General features: G+C 50.2%; 1 protein-coding gene across 1 annotated transcript; it reads right to left on the minus strand.

The window, feature by feature from the left end:
- Positions 1 to 623: 623 nt before the first annotated feature.
- LOC121863497 (extensin-like) lies at positions 624 to 16089 on the minus strand. The gene is made up of 2 exons (XM_042362174.1): positions 16005 to 16089; positions 624 to 1270 (listed from the first exon to the last, which is right to left on the minus strand). Exons 1-2 carry the CDS (start codon positions 16087 to 16089, stop codon positions 624 to 626), a joined length of 732 nt encoding a protein of 243 aa, XP_042218108.1.
- Positions 16090 to 16776: the final 687 nt, after the last annotated feature.

Below are 16776 nucleotides of genomic sequence, written 5' to 3' on the forward strand. Positions count from 1 at the left end.
TTTATAACACAACGTATGTACACCAGACCCAACCTAACCTAACCTAACCTAACCAGAACCAACTATATCATGGTAGCATCTCGTCCATACATCACAGGGACAGTTATGTACAGGTAAGATGATCATTTGTCTCAGGTGTTTCAATTTAAGACTTTGGGAATATTTAGACGTGATGAAGCAGATATTTCCCACAGACCAATGGCGACCCTCCACTGTTTCTCACTTTCACCCCCCCTCTCCTCCTCGAGGACGACTTGAGCCAGGCGGTGTTTTACTGCAACAAATGGTCACTGAGGAACGGCCACTGTTTGTGTAACAGCATTAGTTAGTGTCAACGTGTCCTAGGGAGGTGGAGGGGACGAGAGAGAACGTGGAGGGAAAGTGAGAGGAGGGGAGTAGAGGTGAAAGGGGGGAGGTGAGAGGAGGGGGAGGAGAGGAGAGAGGAAGATTACAACCCGTAAAAAGGTCTTGTTGTTTCTATTCATACTTACTATTGAGACTTTCCTGGGTGATATATCCAGGTTGTGGAGGACAGTATACTTCACCTCTGGTTTATGTGGAAATATTTCTGCCTGGATTATGTCACAGTTTCGAGGGGTGGAGGGGCTGGTGTTGGTGACCTCTCAGTTAGTGGGGACTGAAGACTTTGGGACGAAGGCGTGGGACTGAAGGCGTGGGGACTGAAGACTTTGGGACGAAGGCGTGGGACTGAAGGCGGGGACTGGAAGGCGTGGGGACTGAAGACTTTGGGACGAAGGCGTGGGACTGAAGGCGTGGGGACTGAAGACTTTGGGACGAAGGCGTGGGACTGAAGGCGTGGACTGAAGGCGGGGACTGAAGACTTTGGGACGAAGGCGTGGGACTGAAGGCGTGGGGATCGAAGACTTTGGGACGAAGGCGTGACCGAAGGCGGGACTGAAGGTGGGGACTGAAGACTTGGGACGAAGGCGTGGACTGAAGGCGTGGGACTGAAGACTTTGGGACGAAGGCGTGGACTGAAGGCGTGGACTGAAGGCGGGGACTGGAAGACTTTGGGACGAAGGCGTGGGACTGAAGGCGGGGACTGAAGCTTTGGGACGAAAGCGTGGGACTGAAGGCGGGGACTGAAGACTTTGGGACGAAGGCGTGGGACTGAAGACTTTGGGACGAAGCGTGGGACTGAAGGCGTGGGGACTGGAAGACTTTGGGACGAAGGCGGGATCAGAAGACTTTGGGACGAAGGCGTGGACTGAAGGCGTGGGGACTGAAGACTTTGGGACGAAGGCGTGGACTGAAGACGTAGGGATTGAAGACGTGGGGAAAGACGTTGGTTACTTCACGTTTAAGAGTCAGTTTGGTTCATAGCACCCACAGGTTCAAAGTCGGCCAAACCCCTTGCTTTGACACAAGGGCGTTCTGTACACCACCAACCTCCCGGGGAGTGTCACGCCCACAACAAACCCTCAGATAACCCTCGAAGCACCAGATGTACGCCCTTCCCAGTTGCCAATTATCCGGATCTTCAGTAATCCCTGTTACCATTGGGAACAAATGAGCGAATAATTGTAAACCCACACCGCGTCCCCGCCTTAATCCTAGAGGTGTGTGGAGGGTGAGGCGGGAGGTATCACGGTGGTGTCAAGTTTCAAGACCATCCCACGGCTTTACGGGCGGCCAACATCCATGACACCCGCGCGGCTCATCGTAAAAGATGGTAAAATAGATGGTCAAGCATGAACCCCAGTGGCGGCGGTGGGGGTAATCCCTCTCTGGTGAGGGAGGTTGTCATGGTGCTCGCTGGAGTATGCGGCGCCTCTCCGATTCATTTGTTCCGGGAGCGTCATCGCAGCTGCCCCACTACACCCGGCTCGGCTCGTTGTGGCGCGGACCTCTAAAAACACTAATTTATTTTGTTTGGCTTTTGTTGTGATATCGATTCGTTTCCTCATTCTGACGTGTTTGAATTCTTAGCATAAAAACAAAAACAAAACATTCCGTCGGTTATTTTATGTGATTGATCTCTGGAGATGAAATAGGAACGGATAATATTGAATACTGTATGAGAGGAGAACACAGCAGACTAATGCTATAGTATGCACTGCGGCGTCCAGCGTCACAACACAGCGCCACCTGGTCCTGGGCCCCATGAATGAACACGAGCCGCGCCACAATGCGACCCTGGGGCGCCTCTGTATGGTGATGAAATTTATTCTCTGCTGCTATTATTCGTCTTCTTATGAGACGCCATCAAATGTGACTTCTTTTTTACCAGTAGCAAGAGGTGCTTAGAGAGGGGCCGCTCCAGCCAGAGATGGTTGGTTCAGGCGAGTGGCGGAAACACTCGTTGATTATTAATGTTTACGGGATTATTATGTAAATCTTCTCCATTATGAGCCCCTCGGTCCACTTTGACCCCCCCTCTGGCATAACTGCTGGCCCCCACCACTGGACTACACGGGGGAGGGGGAAGGACCACCACATACACGGGACCAGGGAAGGCCACCACATGCACGGGGCCAGGGAAGGACCACCACATACACGGGGCCAGGGAAGGACCACCACATACACGGGACCAGGGGAAGGCCACCACATACACGGGACCAGGGTAGAGGTATCATGTCGAGGTCATTGTAGGGCCATTAAATGCTTCTCAGATGATGGTCCAGACCACTGATGGGGATGAACGAAGGTCACCATTGTCGGGGACCATTAGACATATCCCGAGTTGGCGAAGGACCACTAATAGGGGCCACTGGCAGCCAGGGACCATGCACGTGACAGCGGGCAGTTAGACGAGGGCTGCGACAAAGGGCGTGCCAGAGAATAACCCAGTGATGCCGCCTGCCCTGTCGTGGGTGGTGGCGTGGCTCCCGCAGTGTGTGGCCACTGATGGTGTGGCCCTAGTGGTGTGGCTCCTGGTGGTGTGGCCACTGATGGTGTGGTCCTGGTGTGGTCACTGATGGTGTGGCCCTGGTGGTGTGGCTCCTGTGGTGTGGCCACTGATGGTGTGGCTCCGTGGCGTGGCTCCTGGTGGTGTGTCCACTGATGGTGGCTCCTAGTGGTGTGTGGCTCTGGTGAGTGTGGCCACTGATGGTGTGGCTCCTGGTGGGTGGTCCCTCATCTCTTCTCTTGTTCTCTCTCTCTCTAGGTAGAGTGTTTAACCATTAGGTGAAATAATCAGGGTAGGGACTAATCTTCAGGTGATCCAAGAGTTGTATTGCAGCCACAGAGAGGAGAGAGAGAGAGAGAGAGGAGAGATATGAGGGTAGTGAAGACCTGTGTGTCCATCTTGGCTCGTCATAAATGGATGATAAACTGTTATTATCTCCTGGCCTTCCTCTCTCCTCTCCATCCATCCATCCACCTCTTCCGGCCCTCCCTCTCCTCCCACCACCTCCCTCCCACCTGCCCATCCTCCCTCTCCTCCCACCACCTCTGGGCATCCACTCTACAAACTGAATTAGCTGCCACTCACAGCTATTAAATTCATTGAAACCACTGTTACTGACAGTCTCATCATCACTGACTCCTCTATCCTCACTACTTGCCCTGGCACCTCGACTCAGGCTGTCACGCTCTTGTCTCTGAAGCCAGACACAAATATGTGCCTCTTGTTGACCGGGGTGTCAAGGTCAAACTGTTGTGGATCCTCTCACATAGACCTCTATAAAACATGACAGAGTTGATGCCCTCGCCAAACTCGCGTCTAACAAAGACACTGTTGAATACAATTTGGGTCTGTCAAAAGAACCCTTAAAACTGTAATTAGGAAAGAACTTATTGATGAGTTTGACGCAAGTAGACAAGTGCAAACAGGCACTAGTCGATCCATAGGTTACCATGATGGAGATGTATCAAGTGAAACATGTATATGGAGCAAGTAACAAGATCACTAGATTACAAGATGTTGTAACCGCTAGATTAAAGTTAGGATATAAGTACCTTTGGCAGTATGTTCCTCAGGCAGATGTAAACAAACTAGTCGTAAAGTGTGTACGACAGGCCACACACTTTGAACACTACGTCCTCGACTGTGTGAAGATCGAACCTTTTAGGACAGGTCCAAGCACACTGTGTGAAATGGCACAACACTTCATCTCTAATGGCAAGATAGCCGACATATTAAGATTGTATCCACTTTTTGCACTTAGTAACTATATCAGTTCTCATGTACAGAACCAGATACGCAATGTGCTTGAATACCTCCCACGTAAATGTTCAACAACAAAGGTGAGGCCAGACATACTGCCTCACACGCCTGTACTCACGCATTTGTGAATAAGTTACCCCTTATGTATAGAACTAAACAAATAATGTAAATGAAATACTGTAACATCAGTGCCATAATATCCTGACAACAGGGGCATTATTATGACCCTTTGTAAACTCTACTCTGTAATCCTTTTGCGCTACCGCTCACAGGATGAGTGTGGGTGCACAATAAACTAGCCGCTGTAAGACAAAATCAAATCACTCTCCCACCTCCATCCTCCTCTTCTTCATCGCCTTCCTCCATCTTCCTTACCCTCCTGATCTTCTCCTTCCTCCTCCTCCTACCTTTCAATCATCCCCAAATAATCTTTACTTAAGAGAGGAGCGAGGGGGGCATGGTTGGGGTCCCTCCCTTGTTGGTGGGGGTCTGTGGGGGTTAAATAATAGAGGAGGGGAGGATTTTCCCACCCCCTGTTTATTGATAGAGTTGAGAGGGTCATGGGGAAGGAAGGGGTGGGGTCGAGAAAGATTAAGAGAGGGGGGGTGGTACGGCAGGTGTGTGTGGGGTGGGGTTGTAATGGTGTCACGGTAAGTCATCAGGACGGACGGCAGCCAGTGACGCTTGATCCAGACGATTTCCTTCCCCACCTTCCTGATTATACGGTACCTTTAACCTCTTGACCTATCCTGATTTTCAACTCACAATAAATTGACCTCGCTTAACCCTTTGACCTCACATGACCTTGACCTAGCATCACATTGACTTCACCTGACTTTAACCTGAACATCACTTGACCTCACCACACCTTGACCTCACTGACCATATCCTCACTTGACCTTTGACCTCACTTGACCTCACTTTTCTTATTTTTTATCTCTTGCTTATCTCTTCTCTTCTCATGTTTGTCATTTTGTTTATCTTTCTCTTGTTTGATATCTGTTATTATTTTATCACTCTTCATCTATCTCCTCTCTCTCTCTCTCTCTCTCTCTCTCTCTCTCTCTCTCCTTCGTTTACTGCGGCTCAACTTAGTTTCTGTAAAGGAGTAATATTCAATAACGTCAATAGTAAACAAAGAAAAGAGGAGAGAGAAGAGACGCAAGACAAAGAAGAGGAGGAGGGGGAGGGGAAGAGGAGGAGGGGGAGAGGGAAGAGGAGGAGGGGAGTAGGGAAGAGGAGTGAGGGGAGGGGAAGAGGAGCAGGGGAGGGAGGGAAGAGGGAGTGAGGGGAGTAGGGAAGGAGTGAGGGGAGTAGGGAAGAGGATTGAGGGAGTAGGGAAGAGGAGTGAGGGGGAGAAAAAGAGGAGGAGGGGAGTAGGGAAGAGGAGAGGGGAGTAGGGAAGAGAGTGAGGGGAGTAGGGAAGAGGAGGGAGGGGAGAGGTAAGAGGAGAGGGAAGAGGAGTGAGGGGAGAAGAGGGAGGAGGGAGAGAGGAGGGGAGGAAGGGAGAAGGGAAGAGGAGTGAGGGGAGGAGGAAGGGGAGAGGGAAGAGGAGGAGGGGAGAGGGAAGAGGAGGAGGGAGTAGGGAAGGGGAGGAGGGGAGAGGAAGAGGAGGAGGGGAGAGGGAAGAGGAGTGAGGGGAGTAGGGAAGAGGAGGAGGGGAGTAGGGAAGAGAGTGAGGGGAGGGAAGAGAAGGCGGAGGGGAGAGGGAAGAGGAGGGAGGGGAGAGGGAAGAGGAGGAGGAGGAATAGGAAGGAGGAGGGAGGGGAGGGAAGAGGAGGGGAGGGGAGAGGGGAAGAGGAGGAGGGGAGAGGGAAGAGGAGAGGAAAGAGGAGTGAGGGGAGTAGGGAAGGAGGAGGAGGAGGGGGAGGGGGAAGAGGGAGGGAGGGAGTAGGGGAAGAGGAGGAGGGGAGGGAAGAGGGAGAGGGGAGAGGAAGAGGAGGAGGGGAGAGGGAAGAGGATTGAGGGGGGAGGAAGAGGAGGAGGGGAGGGGAAGAGAGTGAGGGAGTAGGGGAAGAGGAGGAGGGGAGGGGAAGAGGAGGAGGGGAGAGGGGAAGAGAAGTGAGGGGAGAAGAGGAGTGAGGGGAGTAGGGAAGAGGAGTGGGAGAGAATAGGGAAGAGGAGGAGGGGAGAGGGAAGAGGAGGAGGGGAGTAGGGGAAGAGGAGTGAGGGGAGTAGGGGAAGAGGAGAGGAAAGAGGGGAGTGAGGGGGGAGTAGGGAAGAGGAGGAGGGGAAGAGAGGAGGGGAGAAGAGGGAGTGAGGGAGTAGGGAAGAGGAGGAGGGGAGGGAAGAGAGGAGGAGGGAGTAGTGAAGAGGAGGAGGGGAGTAGGGAAGAGGATTGGAGGGAGTAGGGAAGAGGAGGAGGGGAGTAGGGAAGAGGAGTGAGGGAGGAAGAGGAGGAGGGGGAGGGAAGAGGAGGAGGAGTAGGGAAGAGGAGGATGGGAGTAGGGAAAGAGTGTACTGGCTGGTGAGTAGGGGGGGTGGAGGAAGGGCAGCTGAGGGTGATGATGGGGGGGTCTCTGAAAGGTGACCCTCTCTTAGTGTCTCGACTATGTGGTGCTGGATATGGCGCCTACCCCCCTACCCTACCCCCCACCCTCTACACACCACCCCACCCTCAACCCCCTACACCCCACCCCTACACCCCCTACCCCTCACCAAACCCCTACACCCCTACCCCTCAACCTCACTTACACCCCTACCTCAACCTCACCCCTACCCCTATCCCTCAACCTGCCCCACCCCACACTCAACCTCACCCCCACACCCCTCTCCCCTCAACCTCACCCCACCCCTCAACCTCTACCCCTACCCCTCACCAAACCCCTACATCCCCTGCCTCAACTCCCCTACACCCCTCCCCTCAACCTCACCTACCCCCTACCCTCCCAAACCCCTACACCCCCTGCCCTCATCTCACCACACCTCTGCCTCAACCTCCCTTTCCCTCAACCCAAACCCCTACACCCCTACCCTCAACTCCACCCCCTACACCCCTCCCCTCAACCTCACCCCTACACCCCTACTCCTCAACCTCCACCCCTACCCCTACCCCTCAACCTCCCCTCCACCCCCTACCCCTCAACCTCACCCCTACCCCTACCCCTCAACCTCACCCTACACCCCCTCCCCTCCCAACCTCACCCCACCCCTACCTCAACCTCTTCACCCTACCCTCAACCTCACCACCCCCAGCCTCCCCCTACACCCCTACCCCTCACCTCTACACCCCCTATCCTCAACCTCACCCCTACAACCTCACCCCTACACCCCAGCCTCACCCCCACCCCCAACCTCTCCCCCAACCTCACCCTACCCCAACCTCCCTATCCCCAACCTCACCCCTACCTCTATCAGCCTCACCCCTACCTACCCTCACCTCCCACCCCTACACCCTACCCTCCCACCCCTACACCCCAACCTACCTCCCCCCACTTTTTGGTATGTTGACGGAGATGCTGACGATGGTGTCTGTCTGTCTGTCTGTCTGTCCGCTTGTGAGGGCTGCCCGTGGGAGTGTTTATAAAGTCCCTTGATGTTTGTGTTTATAAAGTCCCTTGATGTTTGTGTTTATAAAGTCCTTGATGTTTGTGTTTATAAAAGTCCTTGATGTTTGTGTTTATAAAGTCCCTTGATGTTTGTGTTTATAAGTCCCTTGATGTTTGTGTTTATAAAGTCCTTGATGTTTGTGTTTATAAAGTCCCTTGATGTTTGTGTTTATAGAGTCCCTTGATGTTTGTGTTTATAAAGTCCTTGATGTTTGTGTTTATAAAGTCCCTTGATGTTTGTGTTTATAAAGTCCCTTGATGTTTGTGTTTATAAAGTCCCTTGATGTTTGTGTTTATAAAGTCCCTTGATGTTTGTGTTTATAAGTCCTTGATGTTGTGTTTATAAAGTCCTTGATGTTTGTGTTTATAAAGTCCTTGATGTTTGTGTTTATAAAGTCCCTTGATGTTTGTGTTTATAAAGTCCCTTGATGTTTGTGTTTATAAGTCCTTGATTTTGTGTTTATAAAGTCCCTTGATGTTTGTGTTTATAAAGTCCTTTGTGTGTGTGTGTGTATGTGTTTGTGTTCGTGCCTGCGTGTGGCTTTGTGTGTGTGTGTGTGTGTGTGTGTGTGTGTGTGTGTGTGTGTGTGTGTGTGTGTGTGTGTGTGTGTAGTATTTATGGTAAGTGTGTTTGTTTGGGGAGTTATGGCCGACCATTGGCTGTTACATGTGCCGGATTAGCCAATAGCCTTTCAGCGTGGCGGGAAATATGTGAAGAACAATTACTGATAATTGTCAAGGGGAAAATTGGATTATGTGAAATAGACTATAAAAGGTAATTTGACTAGGATAATGGCTCTCTCTCTCTCTCTCTCTCTCTCCTTGGGATTGTTTTGGAGAAATAAAAAAAAATTATACTTTTGTCTTTTGTTTTATTTAACGGCTGGAGCGATTGTTGTTGATGTTGTTGATGGTTAGATTAGCTTAGGTCAGGTCAGGTCAGGTCAGGTTAGGTTAGGTTAGGTCAGGGTAGTTAGGTTAGGTTAGGTTAGGTCAGGTTAGGACTTCCCTGTCCCCAGTTCGTGTCCTCCCCAGTGTTCGTCCCTCACTGCCTATCGCCTGACACCGCCCCTACTGCGGCCCTAGGTATTGTAGCCCTGGTTGCTGTGCACCCTGAGTGGTACTCTCTCCTGGATAGTGTGGATTATGGCGTGGTTACAGGACAGGAAACATCAGTGAGCATTAACGGCATTAAATCCCCATTGAGCAACGTCACTAGTGGAGTACCCCCAAGGCTCAGTACCTGGACCATTATTATTTATTATATACATAAACGACATAGATATCGGCAGACAGCAACATAATAAATTTGCTGATGACACTAAAATAGGGCGTGTAAATAAATCTGACGAGGTCTCCGCAAAAACAGGAAGATCTAAACAAATTTTCGAATGGTCTGAAAATGGCAGATGTCAGGAGATGTAAACAGGGAAACCAGATACCAGATGAACAACGATGTTATTGAAAATCCGACTGAGAAAGATTTAGGAGTAATGATAAGTAGGAATCTTAAGCCAAGTAAACAATGTGTATTTGCTCGTAACAAGGCTAATAAAGTACCTGGTTCATACAAAAGTGTTAGTTACAAGACTGGCAGGGTCATCCTAAAACTGTACCTTGCGCGCTGGGAACCTCCTTGGATTACGCAGTTCAGTTCTGGTCACCGTATTACAGAATGGATATAGAATCCTAGAAAGATTTCGGAGGAGAATGACAAGACTAATCCCGGGCATTAGGAACCAGTATAGAGACAGGTTAAAGCATCTTAATTTGCACTCCTCGAGAGACAGTGAGGGCGATATGATAGAGGTGTATAAATGGAAGTCAGGCTGAACAAAGGTGACATTACAAAGGTACTCAAACTATCCAACCAGGAGCGAACTCATAACAATGGTTTAAATTAGACAAATTTAGATTTAGGACGCAGAAATAGGTAAACATTGTTTGAAAATCGAGTAGTGGATGAGTGGAACAAGTTACCAAACATCATCATACTGGAACACGCTGGATAGTTTCAAACACAGGTTGAATGGATATATGAGCGATAGGGTTGGGTATAACAGGGAGTGTACAGTAGCGGTCAATAGTTACTGTTTCTCCTGTCATATGTTCCTAGGTAATGTGGCCTGGTTAGTTGACCTAGATGGTGTGGCCTAGATGGTGTGGCCCTGGATGGTGTGGCCCCAGGTAGTGTGGCCCTGGATGGTGTGGCCCTAGGTAGTGTGGCCTGGATGGTGTGCCCCAGGTAGTGTGGCCCTGTGTGCTGGCCCTGGATGGTGTGGCCCTAGGCAGTGTGGCCGTGGATGGTGTGGCCCTAGGTAGTGTGGCCCTGGTGGTGTGGCCCTGGGTGTGTGGCCCTAGGTAGTGTGGCCCTGATGGTGTGGCCCTAGGCAGTGTGGCGTGGATGTGGTGGCCCTAGGTAGTGTGGCCCTGGTACATGGCATCGGGGGGTGGCTCTTCTCTCAAATATCCTTTATTCTGACCATTACATCAAAGACCTGCATCCTGCCGCCCTGCCACCCACCTCTTGCCGCCCGCCACCCTCCTCTCCTGCCCCCGCCACCCCACTCTTGCCGCCCCGCCACCCTCCTCCTGCCCTGCCACCCACCTCCTGCCGCCCTACCCACGCTCCTGCCGCCCTACCCTCCTGCCGCCCACACCCTCTTCGCCGCCCCGCCACCCCCTCCTGCCCCACTCTTACCGCCCCGCCACCCTTACTCCTGCCCCGCCACCCACACTCTTGCGCCCGCCACCCACCTCCTGCCGCCCCGCCACCCCTTACTCTGCCGCCCACACCCCCCTCCTCCCGCCGCCCCGCCACCTCACTCCGCCGCCCCGCCACCCCTCACTCCGCCGCCCCCACCCACTCTTGCCGCCCTCTGCCCCACACCCGCCCCTCCACCCACACTCCTTGCTGCCCCCGCCACCTTTACTCCTGCCGCCTGCACCCTTACTCCTGCCGCCCTGCCACCCTTACTCCCACCTTACGCCCCGCCACCCTTACTCCCTGCCGCCCCCGCCACCACCTCTTGCCGCCCCGCCACCCTTACTCCTGCCGCCCCGCCACCACACTCTTGCCGCCCCACACCTTTACTCCGCTGCCCCGCCACCCCTCCTGCCGCCCCACCACCCTACTCCTGCCGCCCCGCCACCCTACTCCTGCCGCCCCAGCCACCCACACTCTGCTGCCCCACCACCCACCTCCCTGCCCTGCCACCCACCTCTTGCTGCCCCGCCACCCTACTCCTGCCGCCCCGCCACCCTTACTCTCCTGCCCCGCCACCCTGCCTCCCGCCCGCCACCCACCTCACCGCCGCCCCCACCCTTACTCCTGCTGCCCTACCACCACCTCTTGCCGCCCACCTCTTGCTGCCCGCCACCCTTACTCCTGCCCCTGCCACCCTTACTCCTGCCCCTCACCCTTACTCCCTGCCGCCCCACACCCACCTCTTGCCGCCCCACCCTTACTCCTGCCCTACGCACCCACCACACTCACCCGCCGCCACCCTTACTCCTGCTGCCCCGCCACCAACTTCTCCTGCTCCTGCCACCCACCTCTTGCCCGCCACCCACACACTCTTGCCCTGCCACCACCCACTGCCGCCTGCCCCCCCACCGCCCGCCACCCCTCTTGCCGCCCCGCCACCCACATATATCTATTTTTATGATCATATATGACAGAATAAGTTGCCTCTATAACTCGTCAGGACTAGACATCAATACTTCCAATTTCGTTTTATATTTTTCAGGCTTGTGTTGTTGACTATCTCCTGGTTAGGTTAGGTTAGATTAGGTTAAGTTAGGTTAGTGTTACGTTGGCGTTAGGTTAGGTTAGCGTTAGATTTAGTTAGCGTTAGGTTAGGTTAGTGTTAAGTTAGCATTATGTTAGGTTAGGTTAGGTTAGGTTAGTGTTAAGTTAGCATTATGTTAGGTTAGGTTGGTTAGGTTAGTGTTAAGTTAGCATTAGGTTTGGTTAGGTTATTGTTAGGTTAGGATAGGTTGGATAAAGTTAGACTGGATTGGTTAGGTTAGGTTAGGTTTATTCATTAGGCTGCACACCTTATGACGTAACATCAAAACAAATTGGATCACCTGAAAAATTTGCCTCCCAGTTTATTTCACCTTAAGGTTTAGCCACTCTAACCTAACTTAATTTAACTGAACACTAACCTAACTTAACTGAACACTAACCTAACTTAACTGAACTGAACACTAACCTAATCTAACACTAACCTAGCTTAACACTAACCTAACCTAACGCTAAACTAACCTTACCTAACATAAGAACATAAGAAAATAAGGAGTCTGCAATAGGCCGGTTGGACTGTGCATGGCAGCTCCTGTCGAGAGTTACTACCACACTCTATCATCCATGAATCTATCCAGCCTCCTTTAAAAACTTTCCAGCGTTCCAGCACTTACTACAAAGTTGCTAAGCTTGTTCCACTCGTCTACCACCCTATTTGCGAACCAGTTCCTTCCTATCTCCCTTCTAAACCTAAACTACAGTCTCAGGACAACATCTCAGCCATTTTGTATTATATATTCTTGTTTTTGTTGACATGAATCAATTAACTAACTTCTTACACTACCTGATTAATTTAGTATATTTAGTGAGGCCCAAAACACCGCTATACTAGTCCCATGTTATCCCAGGTAACACAGGTAATACATGTACTAATTGGTGTATAATTACCTGACTTACCTGTGTGGTGTGGGGGATTATTTATGTGGTTAAAACAAAGATGGCGTATGGGAGACAAGTAATTAGTTAAGATGCGCCATAGTTGTGTTTATAATGTTCTAATTGGTTTGTGAAGCAGCCAATCACAGGTCGTATTTCCACCAATGCATACTTGCAAAAGGTTGACCACCACCACTACCACTACAGCCACCATCTTCACTACCACATTTACCACTATCATCACTACTACTAACATCACTACTATCACCATTACCACTATCATTACTAATGACCACCATCATCACTACCACCATCACACAACACAACTACCACTACTACCTCCATTACCACTGTCATCACTATGACCACTATCATCACTACTATCACTACCACTATCATCACTACTATAACTATTACCACTATCATTACTACAACTACCATCACACAACACAACTACCACTACTACCACCATTACCACTATCATCACTATGACCACCATCATCACTACCACTGTCAAAACGATCACCACTACACTACACACACACACACACACACACACACACACACACTAGACCGTCTTATAACACCTTAAATAAATCTCTTCAACTATAAAGGAACCAAGAAGCTACTCAAAACGACCACGTCTTCACTATCAAAAATTCCTACCTCATAATTTACACTTGTTTATTTCACCAAAAGGCCAATTTTATAATCTACTTCCAAATCAAACCGCTGATTTTGCGTTAATACAACATGGACCTCCGACTGGTACGAAGCCTGCGGAATCCTGCGGGACACAAGCCCAGATATTGTCTGGGACCCCACGACTCCTGGGCACACATATTAGGTTCGCTAACCATTACCAGATCCTCCAGGATAGACCTCTGGCCCAGGGTGAGGGTGTGTTCCTGGCCTACGACCTCCCAGAAGACGGTATCCACTGTATATCACTGTACCGCTGCCTCGACGGCCGCTACCTCTACCACGACTCACAGGACCAGGTGACAATAGTTGATGCCATTGTGCAGGGCCCCGTCTTCCACACCTGTGCCTACCACGTTCCTTGCCTTCCTTGACATGTTCTCCAGTGTTGTTATCGAGGACTCATGGCTCGTTGTCCACCACTACAAGGAAGCGATCCGTTCCTCCTTCCCTGACGAACTAGTGGTGCTACGAGTCTTCCGGATGATCGGCGAGTTCCACAACACTATCAACCTCACAGTGTTCTGCCTCCCGTCCCCTTATTGTGTGTACATTTAAAAGATAACACCCAAGCTGATCTGGTCTGACCTAACCTAATCAAATCACAACCAGCAACAACCACAAAACACACAGTCAACCACAACACGCACAGTCAACCACAACACGCACAGTCAACCACAACACACAGTCTTGCAGCTGCTGCTTAGTAACGTGTTGATGCAGCTCAACACGGTGCTGATTGGTTGTTAGCTGGAGCCAATCACGGGCGGCACTTAGGCCATTACGCATCGTGATTTGCTGAACAGGATGTGACGTCATGCCTACATAGCTCGCGGGAGATTGGTTGATTTTGTTAAGTGTTATTCACCTGTAATACAGTTTATGTTGATACTTTATCTCTAAGCTTTATTGTTAAACTCGTGTCTTGTAAATATTTCTTACTGGCATATATATATTTTGTTAATCTCAGCTCTTCCATTCATACTGGGGTGTAGGGTCTGTGACGTCATAAATGCCTGGAACCGTGATTGGCTAAGTGGTCGCTGGGTCAAGGACTGAGTTAATTACTATTATTCCCAGGTTACAATATAGTGTTTTCAATGGGCGTTAACTACTCTATTAATGTTATTTAAGTCTTTCATATTAATTATATTTCCCGTTTTATTTTCAGAAGGCTGTTTGTACGCCTCCCATTTGATTATATTTCAAAGATTTTTTTTATATATTAATAATGGACAACTTCCTCTGTACGATGACTTAACCCCTTGTGCACGATGACTTAACCCCTTGTGCACGATGACTTAACCCCTTGTGCACGATGACTTAACCCCTTGTGCACGATGACTTAACCCCTTGTGCACGATGACTTAACCCCTTGTGCACGATGACTTAACCTCTCGTGCACGATGACTTAACCCCTTGTGCACGATGATTTAACCTCTCGTGCACGATGACTTAACCTCTCGTGCACGATGACTTAACCCCTTGTGCACGATGATTTAACCTCTCGTGCACGATGACTTAACCTCTCGTGCACGATGACTTAACACCTTGTGCACGATGACTTAACCCCTTGTGTACGATGACTTAACCCCTTGTGCACGATGACTTAACCCCTTGTGCACGATGACTTAACACCTTGTGCACGATGACTTAACCCCTTGTGCACGATGACTTAACCCCTTGTGCACGATGACTTAACCCCTTGTGTACGATGACTTAACCCCTTGTGCACGATGACTTAACCCCCTGAGTACGATGACTAACCTTCTGTGTAACGATGCAACCTCAGCACGATGATTTAACTCTCGTGCACGATGACTTCACCCCTTAGCACGATGACTTAACCCCTAGGCACGATGACTCAACCCGTGCACGGTAATCATCCCCTGGCACGATGACTCTATCCTCATGCACGATGATTAACCCCTTGTGCACGATGATCTAACCTCTCGCACGATGACTTAACCTCTCATGCACGATGACTTAACCCTGCACGATGACTAAGCACAGCACGATGACTCAACCCCCACGGTAACTTTTCATCCCCCAGGCACGATGACTTAACCCCAGGCATCGGTAACTTAACCCCTAGAACGATGACTAACCCCCAGGGCACGATGACACTTAATTGTGCACGATGACTTAACTCTCTAGGCACGATGACTTAATCCTGACGATGATCAACCCCAGGCACGATGACTAACCCTTGGCACGATGACTCATCCGTAATGATGTTCTACGTACGATGACTTAACCTCTCGTACGATGACTAACCCTCAGCACGATGACATTCTTGTGCACGATGATCTACCCCAGGCACGATGATTCATCCCTAGGCACGATGATCTTCCCTTGGATACGATGACTTAATTCCCTGAGTACGATGACTTACCCCTGTGCACGATGATTCTAACCCCTGAGTACGGTGACTCGGGCTAAGACATTGTACTCAAGGGCTTAGTTATTGTACTCAGAAGTTGTCATCATACTCAGGGGTAGTCATCGTACCTGAAGTTCAGTCATCGTACTCTGGTTAAGTCATCGTACTCCTGAGGTTAGGTCATCGCACTCAGGTTAAGTCATCGTACTCTGAGGTTAGGTCATCGTACCAGAGTTTAGTCATCGTACTCTGAGGATGTCATCGTACTCAGGAGTCATCGTACTCGTTGTCATCGTACCAGTTGTCATCGTACCGCTGTCATCGTACCCGCTGTCATCGATTCAGAGGTTAAGCCGTCGTACCCAGGGTTACTACCGCACTCAGGGTTGTCATCGCACTCTGAGGTTGTCATCGTACCAGGTAGTCATCACTCAGAGGTTAAGTCATCGTACCAGGGTTGTCATCGTATTTGAGGTTGTCATCGTACCAGGGTTGTCATCATGCACAGCGGTTGCTCATCGCACCAGGGTTGTCATCGTACTCAGGTTGTCATCGCACCTGAGGTTAAGTCATCGCACCCAGGGTTGTCATCGTACCCAGGGTTGTCAATGTACTCGAGGTTGTCATCGTACTCGTTGCTCATCGTACTCAGGCTGTCATCGTACCCCGGTTTCATCGTACCTGTCAGCCAACGTATTCAGGTTAAGTCGTCGCACCAGGGTTAAGTCATCGTACTCAGGGTTGTCATCGTACTCTGAGGTTAAGTCATCGTACCCAGGTTGTCATCGTACCTCAGAGGTTGTCATCGCATCAGTTGTCATCGTATTCTGAGGTTGTCATCGTACCCAGGTTAAGTCATCATGCACAAGTTGTCATCGCATTCCAGTTGTCATCGTACTCAGGGGTTGTCATCGTACCTGAGGTTGTCATCGTACTCTCAGGGTTGTCATCGTACTCTGAGGTTAAGTCATCGCACTCTGAGGTTAAGTCATCGTACTCTCAGGGGTTAAGTCATCGTACTCTGAGGTAAGTCATCGTACTCTGAGGTTACATCGTAATCAGGAGGTTAAATATTTTGCCACTGTTCACACTGTTGTTTTACCCCCAATAACACGTCTGTTTTATGGTCAACAATATAACATGTAATTAAACTTGGATCAAGTTAAACCAAGTCTATCCATGTTAACGCGATGTTTATTGAATCGGTGTTAATTTAACCTAACTTAACCTGACCTAACTTAACCCGACCAACTTAACCTAACAACCCAACTTAACCTAACCTAACATAACCTAACTTAACATAACTTAACCTAACTTAACCTAACGTAAC

The sequence above is a fragment of the Homarus americanus genome, unplaced genomic scaffold (assembly GCF_018991925.1).
Source record: "Homarus americanus isolate GMGI-L3 unplaced genomic scaffold, GMGI_Hamer_2.0 scaffold27065, whole genome shotgun sequence".
Taxonomy (NCBI): domain Eukaryota; kingdom Metazoa; phylum Arthropoda; class Malacostraca; order Decapoda; family Nephropidae; genus Homarus; species Homarus americanus.